Source organism: Hoplias malabaricus, chromosome 8, assembly GCF_029633855.1.
Source record: "Hoplias malabaricus isolate fHopMal1 chromosome 8, fHopMal1.hap1, whole genome shotgun sequence".
Classification (NCBI taxonomy): domain Eukaryota; kingdom Metazoa; phylum Chordata; class Actinopteri; order Characiformes; family Erythrinidae; genus Hoplias; species Hoplias malabaricus.
Window position 1 is genome coordinate 31,250,735 of NC_089807.1, and position 14,174 is coordinate 31,264,908.

General features: G+C 37.2%; 1 protein-coding gene across 1 annotated transcript in view; it reads left to right on the plus strand.

Moving 5' to 3' along the window:
- Window positions 1–4,787: 4,787 nt before the first annotated feature.
- ppp2r5d (protein phosphatase 2, regulatory subunit B', delta) overlaps window positions 4,788–14,174 on the plus strand; it is a 35,763-nt gene continuing 26,376 nt past the window's right edge. Inside the window, exons 1-3 of the mRNA XM_066679803.1 lie at window positions 4,788–4,973; window positions 6,074–6,157; window positions 9,466–9,643. Coding sequence (XP_066535900.1) covers window positions 4,947–4,973; window positions 6,074–6,157; window positions 9,466–9,643 — 289 coding nt within the window. The 5' untranslated portion in view covers window positions 4,788–4,946. The remainder of the gene's footprint in view (window positions 4,974–6,073; window positions 6,158–9,465; window positions 9,644–14,174) is intronic.

A 14,174-nucleotide genomic window follows, 5' to 3' on the forward strand; every position in this document is an offset into this window, starting at 1 on the left:
AAAAGTGAAATTTGTATATTATACTCATTCATTACACAAAGACTGATATATTTCAAGTGTTAATTTCTTTTAATTTGATGATTATTACTGACAACTAATGAAAACCCCAAATCCAATATCTCAGAAAATAAGAATGTTACTTAAGACCAATACAAAAAAAAAAAAAAAAAAAGGGAATCTTTCGAAATGCTGGCCAACTGAAAAGTATGAGCATGTACAACACTCAATACTTAGTTGGGGCTCCTTTTGCCTGAATTACTGCAGCAATGCGGTGTGGCATGGAGTCGATCAGTCTGTGGCAGTGCTCAGGTGTTATGAGAGCCCAGGTTGCTCTGATAGTGTCCCTCAGCTCTTCTGCATTGTTGGGTCTGGCGTATTGCATCTTCCTCTTCACAATACCCCATAGATTTTCTATGGGGTTAAGGTCAGGCGAGTTTGCTGGCCAATTAGGAACAGGGATACCATGGTCCTTTAACCAGACACTGGTAGCTTTGGCACTGTGTGCAGATGCCAAGTCCTGTTGGAAAATGAAATCTGCAGCTCCATAAAGTTGGTCAGCAGCAGGAAGCATGAAGTGTTCTAAAACTTCCTGGTAGATGGCTGTGTTGACCTTGGACCTCAGAAAACACAGTGGACCATCACCAGCAGATGACATGGCACCCCAAACCATAACTTTACACTGGACCTCAAGCAACGTGTATTCTGTACCTCTCCTCTCTTCCTCCAGACTCTGGGACCTTGATTTCCAAAGGAAATGCAAAATTTAGAGTTTTGGCGGCACGGTGGCGCAGCAGGTAGTGTCGCAGTCACACAGCTCCAGGGACCTGGAGGTTGTGGGTTCGATTCCCGCTCCGGGTGACTGTCTGTGAGGAGTTGGTTTGTTCTCCCCGTGTCTGCGTGGGTTTCCTCCGGGTGCTCCGGTTTCCTCCCACAGTCCAAAAACACACGTTGCAGGTGGATTGGCGACTCGAAAGTGTCCGTAGGTGTGAGTGTGTGAGTGAATGTGTGTGTGTCTGTGTTGCCCTGTGAAGGACTGGCGTCCCCTCCAGGGTGTATTCCCGCCTTGCGCCCGATGATTCCAGGTAGGCTCTGGACCCCCCGCGACCCTAAATTGGATAAGCGGTTACAGATAATGGATGGAGTCAATTAGCTGATTAGGGTGTGGCACCAGGTGTCTTCAATATCGAACCTTTTCACAATATTCTAATTTTCTGAGATACTGAATTTGTGGTTTTCATTAGTTGTCAGTTATAATGATCAAAAACACTTGAAATATATCAGTCTGTGTGTAATGAATGAATATAATATACAAGTTTCACATATAAGTATATTCTAACTTTATGACCAGTACCTGTATTTGTGGTCAAAAACTTGGTGCCTGTTAGGATAGTAGCCAGAAAACCTGATAGTGGACACCAGAGCTCAGGCATCAAATGAACAAATGAAAATTTTCAAGGTTCACTGGCACAATAAAACCCCTGATTCAGCAGATGGGTACTGGCAGGCAAGTAAAGTTGAAGATTTGGCAATGGCAGGACCCAAGTCTAATGCTTGGGAGAAGTTTCAAGAGGCCATGGAGAATTATTTCTGGGCAGCCTCAAAGAGGTTTTGCAAAACATTCTGAAAGATACGGAGGGGAAGGGAGGACACTGTCCAAGCTGTGCTCAGGAAGGATGGTGAAACTCTGAACTCAACTGAGGGTATTGTCAGGCTCCATTTCTTTGGCAGAGAATGCTTAGGTACTTCAGAAGCTCTTCATTGGCTCTTCAATGGCTTTGCAATATTGCACAAACATCTTGAACAGTGTCCATGGATTGGCAAATTTGGGTGGTATTCCCTATTTTTTTTTATTTTTTTTTATTGTTTTTACCAATTATCAAGGCATCAAGGTTCTAAGCCTATTCTGGGAAAGTGTATACTAGAGTAATGGAAAGGAGGATGCATCCATTTATCAAACCTCTGATTCAGAAGGAACAATGGATTCCATTCTAGCCATCAAACAGCAGACCAGCTCTTTACCCTCTCACAGATAATTGAGAGGGCATTGAAGCTGGTGACTAAATTCCACTTTTTCTTTGAGTGTATATGGAGAAGGCCTACAACCATTTATTCATTCATTGTCTGAAACTGCTTATCCAGTTCAGGGTCGTGGTGGGTCCAGAGCCTACCCTGAATCATTGGGCACAAGGCAGGAACACACCATGTAGGGGGCGTCAGTCCATCGCAGGGCAACACACATTCATACTTATGGACAATTTTGAGTAGCCAATCCACTTACCAAAGTCTTTTTGGGCCGTGGGAGAACATCTGGAATTGTTTGTCATCTTTATGTTTGATGTGCAACCCCGAGGAAGCCAACAGGGAGAACACAACAAAATCCTCACTCAGACCGGGTCTCAAACCAACAACCCCAGGAAACTGGAGCTGTGTTACAGCGACGCTACCTGTTGACATTACCGTGCTGCCTTGGCATCAGTGTTTTCTGAAATATAGCAACATCTGCCAATCAGCATCTTTGAATCTGATGCCTAAAAGACACTTTTTGTTTATCACCAAAAGCAGAGGCAGTAAGTAGTAAAGCATGAACACATGATCATTATTGGTGATGATGAAGGTGACTACTTAAAGGCACAGGATCCCAACAGCATGGGAACAGGCTTTTTGCTAGCCTGTTTTGTGATTATAAAGTCAGGTGCATCCGTGCCGAGCTCTTTCACCTGTAGATCTCCACCAAGGTTCTCAAACAGATATTGGAAGAGAAACTACAGGTGAAAGAGCTCGGTACGGATACACCTGACTTTATAATCACAAAACAGGCTAGCAAAAAATGTAAAACCTACATTTGAAGCTTCTCCCTTATTTGGTACCACAGAAAGCCTTGGCTAGGTTATATAGAATATATATTATTTTGCAGGTCAGAGACATTTGGGTTTGTTTGCTTGCCTTGGTGTGTCACTGTGACTCTGAAAAGGATCCAGCAAATGAGATGAGATGAGACAATATGTTGATTATTGCTATGTCCATGCCAAAAACCAAGATGTATGGTCAGTGAGTTTTTGTTGCTGGTGGAAGTTCTAAAAAATCTATGTTTGATGTGCAAAATACCATCAGTTTCACATTTGTATGCATTAATTTACTGTCGTCTAATGTCATCTGAATCACATGAATAGATTGCGTTCAGTTCATAAAAGCACTTGAGAATGTGGCCTTTTATGTAGTTGCAGCTAATCTAACTGTTCGTTAGCAGGGCCACTTTCAAACATTTTTCTTATCAGATTATGTGGGGAATTTCATTGGAACACTGTGGATTGTGGTTAATTGTCTTAACTTTTATTAGACCTATCTTGTCCCATGCTTTTTAAAAATGTGCTCATACCTTAAGGACCTTAGTTCTTTCCGAAATGCAGTTTATAGTGTGTCAGTGTTGTGTTGTTTGAAATCTCAACAGTACATTTCACTCCCTATATAGTTCACTATAAAATATAATGCATCAAAAAATGTAGAGTACAATGTATGCTAGAATAAGTGTCTGAAGAAAAGTCTTTTTGTGTTCCCTTAATCGGTTAAATATGCAGCAAATGCTTTATAGGGAAGGTTAAACAAGTAAATTTAGAACACATCATTTGTCCTAGCTTCTTTATGCCTTTTTTTTTATTATTCTTTAACAAGCAATGCCACCAGTGGCAGAGGTGGGAAAGGAGAAATAGTTTTACTTATATATTGGTGAATAGATACATTGAATTCTAATTTTATGAACAGAAACAAAATATTTTTTTCACTCATTTAAGAAATATGTAATTTACATTGCAATTAAAAAGTAACTGCACCCTTCTGTTTCATCTAACTTCACCCATAGGTAAACTATGAAAATGTTCAAAAATGAGAGGGACAATGAAACAAGACAATCCAAAACGTTGCCAAAATACTCCTTAGCTTGCCACCCATATTAGCGTGGCATGAGTGGGCGGCTTCGGGGACAGTAAAATTGTTTGACTGATTTGCAGAATGTGACAAGTATATATCTCTGAAAGCCGGATACCAGCATGTGGGAGGGACATACACAATAAGTAGGCGTGTTCACTGCCCCTATAATTTGTATGCGCATTATTGTGTGTTTGTTATTTCACTGCCAGGGATGGGTCAAATGAAGGGAAGCAATTTCCCTAAGGGGATCAATAAAGTATTGTCTCTTCTTCTTCTTCTTCAAAGTGGGAGGTTATGATTAATGTTACGTTGTACCTCACACTTTGGAGGTGCCTCCGAATAGCAGACATGGACCACAGGGGGCGCTCTGCATTTGTATATATATATATATACATATGTATGTATGTATGTATGTATATGTGTTATTTTGACAGTGGAATATTGTGTTCATGCGGGCTGGTATATTGTTTTATTACAGAGCAATACCGCTTTCATTTTAATAATATGTGGTGTAATAATATAATTTTGCGTTGTCTTATTTTAACCTGTTTTAATGTTGTCTACTCGTGTTTATTTATTATTTATTTTGTTTCTTTCTTTCTTTCTCTGCCTATGGAATAAAATGTATTATTATTATTATTATTACTTTAAGACTCGCATTTCACAGTGCTTCAAATTAGTGAAAATTCTAGCAGTACTTATTGTCAAAATAAACGCATTATTTATTGCACACTTTTGGAAACGGCGGACTGATATCCCTCCCTCGCCGCCGGGAAACACAAACGCGCGTGCACACGCACACACACATACGGCCCAATAGTAAAATCCTGCTGCTTGTCTCTAGGCGCGTCTAACTACACGGACCAATGGAAAGGGAGTGTGAGATTTTGAGAGAGACTGACTGAGAGGGAGAGAGAGAGAGAGAGATAGAGGTAGGGTAAGACTGGGAGAGGTAGGGAGAGAGCTGAGAGCTGCAGTCTGTCACGGAGTCACCGTGAAAACAACGGAAGAAGCTTTGCAAAATGCCTAATAAAACTAAGAAAGAAAAGGTAAAGTATTTATCGCGTTAACGACACGGGCTTTTGGTTTCTCTGCTTAGTTTGACTCTAATGAGGTATGGATTTTATTGACATGTACCTACAGAAGGCCTCGGTAGCTTGTGTCGCTAGCCTAGGCTGAAGCCAGCAGCGGTGTTAGCCGTTAGCTAACCTGCGGCTCTCATTAATACAAGTGAGTACTGAGACCGTTACTGAACGGTTAAACGGAGCGTCAGAATAATACACTGGTATCGCCGTTTCCACACAGTTTGTTAGTCTTCTAATTCAATTTTTCCGTATGACTTAATGTTAATGTTTTTAATTCCGTCTTGCATGAGATTTTTGTAAACCTGGGTCGTGACGCTGTTATTGATGTAAACGTTTCTCTGTGTGCAGGTTTATGTAGCGACGGGACTGGCTCGGTTACCGGGGTCCTCCTGCTTTAACAGAGTTTTAGCACAGACACGTTCAGAGCTTTATTGTTGCAGCTCTGACACATTGATGCAGTTGACACTGACAGTGCATAAAGCTAACAGACTCAGGGTCCACCTTAAGTGCAGCAGTAATGTCGGGCGCCTCACTATTTAAGGTGGAACGCCGAGATCGAGTAAGAACCCACCCCGTTTCGTGGGGACCCTTTACGTTTTTTACTTTAATAAGACTCCTGCATCGATAGTTACTATGGAAGTACACATAGTCGCAGGTTTAATCGCTCGAAATGCTGCGTTCCTGGGGGTAAAATAATACATGCGGCAAAGCTACGTTTCCCGGCGATTAACAGCTTCATTTTGAAGTTTGCTCCTAGCCGTAAAGCTCATGTACAGATGACGAGTGTGTAGACGTCAGTTGCAGCACAGAAGAGCTTTACTTGGTGCCAGTGTTGTCTGGAATAATCTCAGTAATCTCAATCATCTCAGTTATTACCGGACGGTTGTCCATTAATTCTGTTTACACGATGCAGGTCCTCTTTCGGTCTCTGGTCAGGTAGAGTTAGTGTGGTCTGTGCGCAGTGTGAAATACCTGATGAGGGTGATGTGTCATCTCACTGCTTTCACTAGTTGTGCCATTCGCTGAACAATGTGTTAACTGTGATGTGCGTTTGGTTTTTCCAGGAATTGCCGAAATCTGCAAAAAGCAGCACCAAAAACAGTAATGTCAGCAGTGGGAAAGACTCGGGAACTGAAAATTCAGATGAGGTAAATGGAAGATTTCAAATGCAGTTTATATGTCTTAAATAGAAAATACATTACTGCTTTTCAAAGCACAGATTATTGTTAATTATATGCAGAAATATAGGCTATGTGCTGGTATAGTTGAGCAGTATGGATTAACATATTCATTTATTATTCTGAGAAACACGCATGTTGTGAATAACAGAGAAATGTACAAATCAGAATCATTGTGAACCAAGATTTAGATGGCAGTTGTAAAACATGGATTTACCAGTGCATTGTCATCATTTGATTTCTTTTTTAATTAGTGCTTCATTATGGTTTGAAATGGGAAGAAAAAAAAACACTGCTTAATACTGATCAAGCAGGTTGCCTGCAGAATCTATAACTTCATATAGCGCACAGAGGACCATTAGAGTACTTATGCATGAACCAGACAACAGCATGTTTAATCAGGAAGGGAGCGGCTAACTGGAGCAGCTGATCTGAGTGAGAACAGGCTTTCTAGCTGAAAGCCTGTAGAGGAAGGCTGTGACTTCAGTTTCCTGCTAATGAAATATATATTTCCATCCTAATATTAAAGTAGAAAATGCGCATGTGTGTGTGCATATATATATATATATATATATATATATATATATATATATATATATATATATATGTGGGTGTGTGTACATAGACATACATATAAACCTATCTGTATTTGATGTTGTATCTACTATATAGTACAATTGTTTTTAACATTTGTGATCTTTTACATTTTGCTTGGCTGTGTAGGATTTATTTTGCATTTGTTTTTCATTTTATATGAACTACTAACCAAGATCTGTATGGGGTAAAATATTTCTCATATGTGGTTTCTCATCTTAGGTTTTTTTAAATGAGTTAGAACTAATAGATCTCGGAAGAATATTTGCTGTTCTAAAGTATATTAAAATGTGAAGTCTATGTGATTTAACAGATTGAGGTTGTCACTAATGGATTTCTGTTGTGTTGTACCTCAAATATATAATTATTATATTGCCAACAAACAAAGCTTGCACTTGTGTTTGTGGTGGGCTCTGTCGCAGAAATATGACTGCTTTATACTTAAAAATATTTAAGGTGTGATATTTAGTTTTGCTCAGACAACAAGGACCACCAGAAGTAATTTATTCAAAGGCTATTTAAAAATAATGTTTAAAATGTCAGCATTTGTTATAATAAGCTGGTTAACAATGAACAGGGTGGATAAAACTGACTTAATAAAATAAGATAATGTCATAATGGACTGGTGCCCACTCAGCTTAGTATTGTTTTGCAGACCAATGTTCTGAAGAAAACTACAATACAATGGCTGTTCGCAGGCCATTTATGACAGTTTTTCAGTGTTACAGACAAACCCCATGATATACTGTTACAATATCCTTTTACATAATTTATGATAATATCATCTTTTAGTTAATTCCTGGTCAATTTAGTGAATTTATGTCATACTTATGTGTTTTACTATTAGATTTTGGTTATAAAATTCAATTTATCTTTCTTAGAGACTTCACTATCAGTCTATTCAATCTTTCACTGTTATTGTGTCAAATATTCATAAATGGAACAGAAAAGCACAGTAACCTGAATTTGGACATGTTTTTTCATTCGTGTTATATTTGTAATGTATGTAGAAATGTATTTTTACATGTGTTTACACTATTGTGGCATGTTTCAGTAACTTCAGGGTTCTCAGATGTGTTATTAAAGATGGAATGTAGCTGGTATTAGTGACAGCAAACTGAGCAGAGAGGTTGATATTGCACAGGGTGAAGCTTATTGATTAGGTCTATTTTCAGTCCAACCCAGCCATGCAAACCCAGCGACTGTGGCCAGCAGTTCCATACCACAGGCAGGTCCTTACATGAGTTTGACAGATGTAAGCTTACATTTACCATGGAACTTTTTACACACATATTTAAAAACAGCTTACTTGACAACTCATCTTAGACAGTCAGAGCTGGAAAATATATTAGTTTTCTGATAGTACTTCAGTGTTGTTTTTTTCCCTCTCCCTCTGAAATGTGCCGATTCATCTTGTGTTTTTTTTTAAATTATTAGATAATTTGTGAGAATCATTATTTAACATTCATTTTGTCATTAGTATTTATTTTGCATGCATGGATAATTTCTACTGTTAGGAAATCTTTTCCTCTCAAAACTTGGGCCCCTGGTGATGACTCCTTAACGTGGCGTCCTCATTTTTTAACAGAGCCGATATATTATTCACAGATATGTGGATTTTTGTTTTGTTTTTATTATTGGTTCAATATTAAAATTTTTAGCGAATATTACAACTGATAACTTGACGCATTTTTTTCGTGCTTGTGCATATGCACTGACGCCTGTAAATACACAACTATGTCTGGTGTGTGGATGTTTTTGCAGAGAACAGTTTCTGGGATTAAATTCTCCGTGGTGAAAACTAAATTATAATATCAATGACGTGCAGTACACAAACACACACAGATAGCAGTGTAAAAAAATAAATAAATAACCGCACACACAAAGCAGGTCAAACGACAGAAAGATGCTCTCAACTACCACAGTGCAGGAGCTCTTCTTATATAAAACACATGAAAATAGATATACTAATTAAGCGTCTTAAACACAATGATAAAGGATTACAAACACTCTCTCTCTCCCTCACTTGCTCAGAGCTGCTTTATGCCGCCCTCTCCCTCGCTCTCCAAAATAAACCTGGTGCTGCACTAATTTGCACCCCTCTAGAAACAGTTCAATGTGGAACCAGCAGTAAATCTTTGAAAATTTAAATGAACTAAAATACTTGAAAGACCAAATTAAAAAGTACAGAAATATACAAATACTGAAGAAAAGGCTTGTCCTATGACACCCTAGGATGAAAATAATTTGTTTAGCTTTAAACCAATGTGAATTTCTTTAATTACAAAAATATTAAATTATCGGTTATTAATATCAGTATTGACTACTACCTCCAAGGTGCTAATTATCGGTTAGCCCAAACAATTCAAAATCGGTGTGTCAAAACATATGCATAAAAAAAGCAAACATAATATATTTTTTATATTTAAAAATCTCATTGTCCACAGCCCTAGCAATGCAAATGAATTTTGAAACAATATTATTGCAAATCCAATATTTACAGAATGCTGTCAGTTAATGTTTTAGACAACATCAGCTTCAGTGATACAGTTTATAGGTTTAGCATTTGTAAACATTTGCTGTTATGTTGGTCATATTAAATTGCAAAACTCTTTCTTGGAGGATACAATTTTTAAAGTAATTTTAGAACTATATTTCTGAACTTTTTAATTATTTATTTTTAGGCACAGCAACAGCAGACTGCCAGCAAGCGTCCTAGCAACAGCACTCCACCTCCAACACAACTCAACAAAATCAAGTATTCAGGTGGTCCACAGATTGTGAAGAAGGAGCGCAGACAGAGTTCATCACGCTTTAACCTCAGCAAAAACCGTGAGCTACAGAAACTCCCAGCCCTCAAAGGTACAGTGATGTTTTTTTTTTTTTTTTCCCTCCACTGTGAATGTGAAAGGTGCATAAGTCAGTTTCACCATAGTGCCTGTTTTTGTTATAATAGTTCACTTTCCTAGCCACCAGAAGTTGCATTTACTGACTCCCAACTGATGTACTAGTGTGTTTGGCAAAATTCAAGACATGTGACCTCCAGCAGTCAAGTGGGCAAACCACAATATCACAAACAAGCACTCTGGCTGGGCACATAATGTATACTTGTATACATAACATTGCTAAAATAAATGTCATTTTAATGAATGTTTTCAAATATTACAGTTTAGTTTTTACTAGCTAGAAACTAGAATAAAATTGCTTATTGCCCCTTTTAAATTTGTTACTACAGTACTTTTTAATATATCAGACAGATCTTAACTGGATCAGTAAGAATCCTAGTTAGCCAGTAATAATGGACAGCATGGATGTTCCACTCGTCTTAACTTAATTATTGTCTAGTAAACTGATCATTAAGCTTTTTTAATTTGTAACTCAAAATTGTCAGGAAAACACTGATATGGCATAATGTCAGTGTCAAAAGTAGAGGGCTCGAAAACATTAGATGGATAATATATACCTTAAAGCTTTAGCATTTTGAGTATGTAAATATCCCTCTTGCAAGCATAAAGACAGGAATTGAGTGCACACTGATCATAAATCTTGCTCTCAAACTGTCTTTAGTTTTTTTATTTATTCACAAATGGATTTTACCCTTGATTTTAAAGTTTCCCTCACACGCCAAGCTCTTTTCCCTCATATGGTCATTTAATTCACTGTTTACAGTGGGTCCAGATCATAGTGATATGTGATATACATAAGGAAATGATGTTCACTCTAGGAAGGCGTTAGAGTCACCTCTGGGGTTTAACTCTCTGAATCATTTGTCAAGAGCAAATCCCTATTTTCAGATGCCAAAGAATCAATTAGTTTGGGATTCAACTGCTTCGGTGTTTAATTTCTATTTTGCCTGCTCTCCCTGTACATGTACATGTACATATACCATTCATGTAGGGTATGAAACAGACAGTCACAGAACCAGGTGACATCAGCCAATAGCATTCACTGAGAGAAATTGTCCTGATTCCCCCCCAAAACCTTCCATTTTAAAATGCAAACTCTGAAAATCCTCTCTAGGGCAGAAAGAGCCAGAGAGAAGTGAGGTAGTTGCACAAGGGGACACTTTAAAATTGAGAGGGTAAAAACGCTTCAAGAATTGGTGAAAAAAGTCAGTTTGAAAGAGGATTATGATTAGTGCACACCCAATTCCTCACACTTGCGCTTGTGAGAGGGAGATTTATACATGCAAAATGTTCAAACTTGCAGGTTTATATATTTTTTTTTCACCTGGTGTTTTTGCACCCTCTACTTTTGACATTGATATGACACCATACATACACTGTTTTTTTCTGGTAACGTGTTGTACATAAAAAGTATATAGTAATAAAAGGTTAACTGGTTAATTTATTTTCTGTGATATATAAGAAAATCATGACCCTGAAGTATTAAAAGGTATTTTTTATTTTTTTTATGAATTTGTTTGGAATTGTTGTTTGATTTTAAAAAAACAAGACACTTTTGACAAACATTATCATTTTAATTTTGGTGTCATGTTGTACTGTGATGCGTGACTGCTTCCCTTCTATGTCTAGCTAGGCAAAGAGAGAGAAAGTGATAGGGAGCCCATGACAACTTGCTGGCAGTAATTGGATCAGTAGTGCAAGTGTCTGCAATAAGTAGGACACTGAAAGCTCATCATAACACTCCACGTGGATAATTTAGACTCCCTGCTGAGTGACATACAGAAACAGTTGTCATGGACTCTCTGTTGTGCTGTTGAGAAAATATTGAATGGATGTGTTTGTAGTACAGTAACAGCATTGTGGCACAGATATTCACAAATTGTTTATTGCATAAGAACTTAAAGACATTAACTCAAAGGCCAAAACACTTATGTTGATAAGCATTGTATTCAAAGCTGCTGGTGTGGGTTTTTTTTTAATTTAAAATAAAAAAGAATTAATTCTTCTCTCAATGCCATTGTTTTTTGTAGAATTTGGTGTTTGCAAAATATTGTAGTTTTATTAGCTTTAACTCTTTTCATACTGATGTGTCAAAAACATCCTTAGTTTACAGACATTGGATAAATATAACATGCATTGTACAATACAATGGTTATGCTGTTGCCTTGATGTAAAAAGTAATTTTCTACACATGATTTGTCATCAAGTGACATATTGTGTCCTATGGCATTCCCTAAAACAACATTTCAGTAATTATGAATTAACAAAGTTAATTGTGGTGTATTTAATTCATTCTCGTTTTGGTTTATAATTCGAGAAACCTGGGACATCTAAGGTTTATATTTATTTTTGAGTTTTCAGTACTGTAGTGTTCTAAAAGCTGCCTGGCATTTAAATTCTTCCAGAATAAATAGTTCCGTGAATATGATGGACTTTAACTGCCTTTGGTTTTGACTGGGTTTTGTAATTAAATTGTTTGATTGCGGAGGTTTTATGTCTGATTCGGTGCTCAGTAGGGGTGGGCGATTATAATATAGTTCACGATAATACCGGTATGTTTTTTTTATTTTTTTTATTTGACAATACTTTTGCCATATCGCAATATTGTGACGTAAGCACAATCTTCTAACACAGGCGCGTGAACGTGACTTGAGCTCAAGCTACAGCTGGGGGATATATCGCAATTATGCATACATTCCATAATATTTTCTACATGATTTAGAAAATCCATATTCATTATATCAAGTATGCAGAGGATATGCAGGTTTCCATATTTAAAACAGTGCACAAATGTCCCATTAGGCTCTCTGTTTTTCTCTCGCGCGCACCCACCTATGCATGAGCATGCACGTTGTTCCATTGTTTGTGTAAGCCGCTGGAACAGTTCTCAACACATACAACAAAGGACAAAAATTAAACCAGTGGTGAAGATTTATTTCTAAATAATAGTGCTATTAAAACCATGAATTGTTTAAGATACGCTGCTCTCCCTCAGCCAGAAGGAGGGGCAGATCTCATTGGTCATCAATTTTTTTAGCCAATCAGCAGCCAGACTTAGCTGCCCATCATTTAGTGCTGTAGCCAGTGAAGTCACTGTCCTGCCTACAGGGTAGGTTTTGTGGCGCTGAGAGAAACAGGTCAATGCTTAAATTAATAAAATCTTATTTTAGCACCATGTCTTAAAGAAACTACATTTAATTTACAACTACATTACATTTAATCCCTCAACACATCTGTGATGACAAAAAAACTGACTGACTTTTAGAATCAAAGTAATTCTTAATGCATAAAAATCACATTAGATAATTTCATATAAGATTAAAACTAATATTAAAATATTTATATGAACTGTTTGTGAAGACACCATTTGTTTATTCGTTTTATATATATATATATATATATATATATATATATATATATATATATATATATATAAAGAAGCAGCTTGAATGCAGGCAGTTCGCTTCTTAATGCGAGATTCGGTGTCAAGCAGATACACAGGGCTGAGTGTACTTGAAGTATGCACTGTGTAACAGTACTACCTAGGAAATTCAGATAAGAATTCAGTATGGGCAGATACTCAATATTAAAAGACTCAAATTGGGGGCAAAAATCTGATTGGGCCATCACTATTTCTTAAACATACAGTTGATAATTACAGTTAGATAATGCAGCCTAGTCCTATTTGGTGTTAAAAATAAACACTAATTCTTGGACATTTATATTTTGTTATGGTTTTCATAATATCGTATCGTCCGGAGTGGTTTAAAGAGAAATGTCGGTTGTAGTGATGGGGCACAAAGTCTACAATATAACCATTTTAAAGCTCTGCAACATAAGTATGTTTCTAGGTTTTTGTTGGAAATAATAATATTACTGCTCTCAATTAGAAATGCATTTGGCGTTTCTGCACACTGATAAACAGTTTTTTTGTTGAAGAGGTTATAATTATAACCTAACCTGATCCTAATTGTAGGTTATGATTAGGGTTGGAACAAGTTTTATTTATACACACACACCTTGTCCCCTTCAACATTAGATGGTGAGATATACCACAGACCATGTCTGGTTCAAAACAGTTCATGTCTGTACTGCATATGACCATTGAACAGAATTCTTTGTACTTAGATGAATTATCAAATGGTGTGGGTTTACTTGCTACCCTGCAACCAAATAAATTTCTGCCCTGAAAACTATGCGATCTATGATATCATGATATTATAACTATGATTTAATAACTATAATATCTATGATACTATAATTATCAATCATAATATTTCAACAGAACATGCCAAGTGATATAACTGAATTGTTTACTGAGAAAAAGATTTGCTGTCAGGGTCTAAAGCTATGGCACATGACAATGTGAAAATTCATGATTTTCAGGGTGAATAAAGAATTGTTAATGGAAAATTATTTCTCACACACAGCATCCAGAGAGTCCTACTTAACAGATGCAACCTCAGCTGTGGTTATGCAGTCTCACC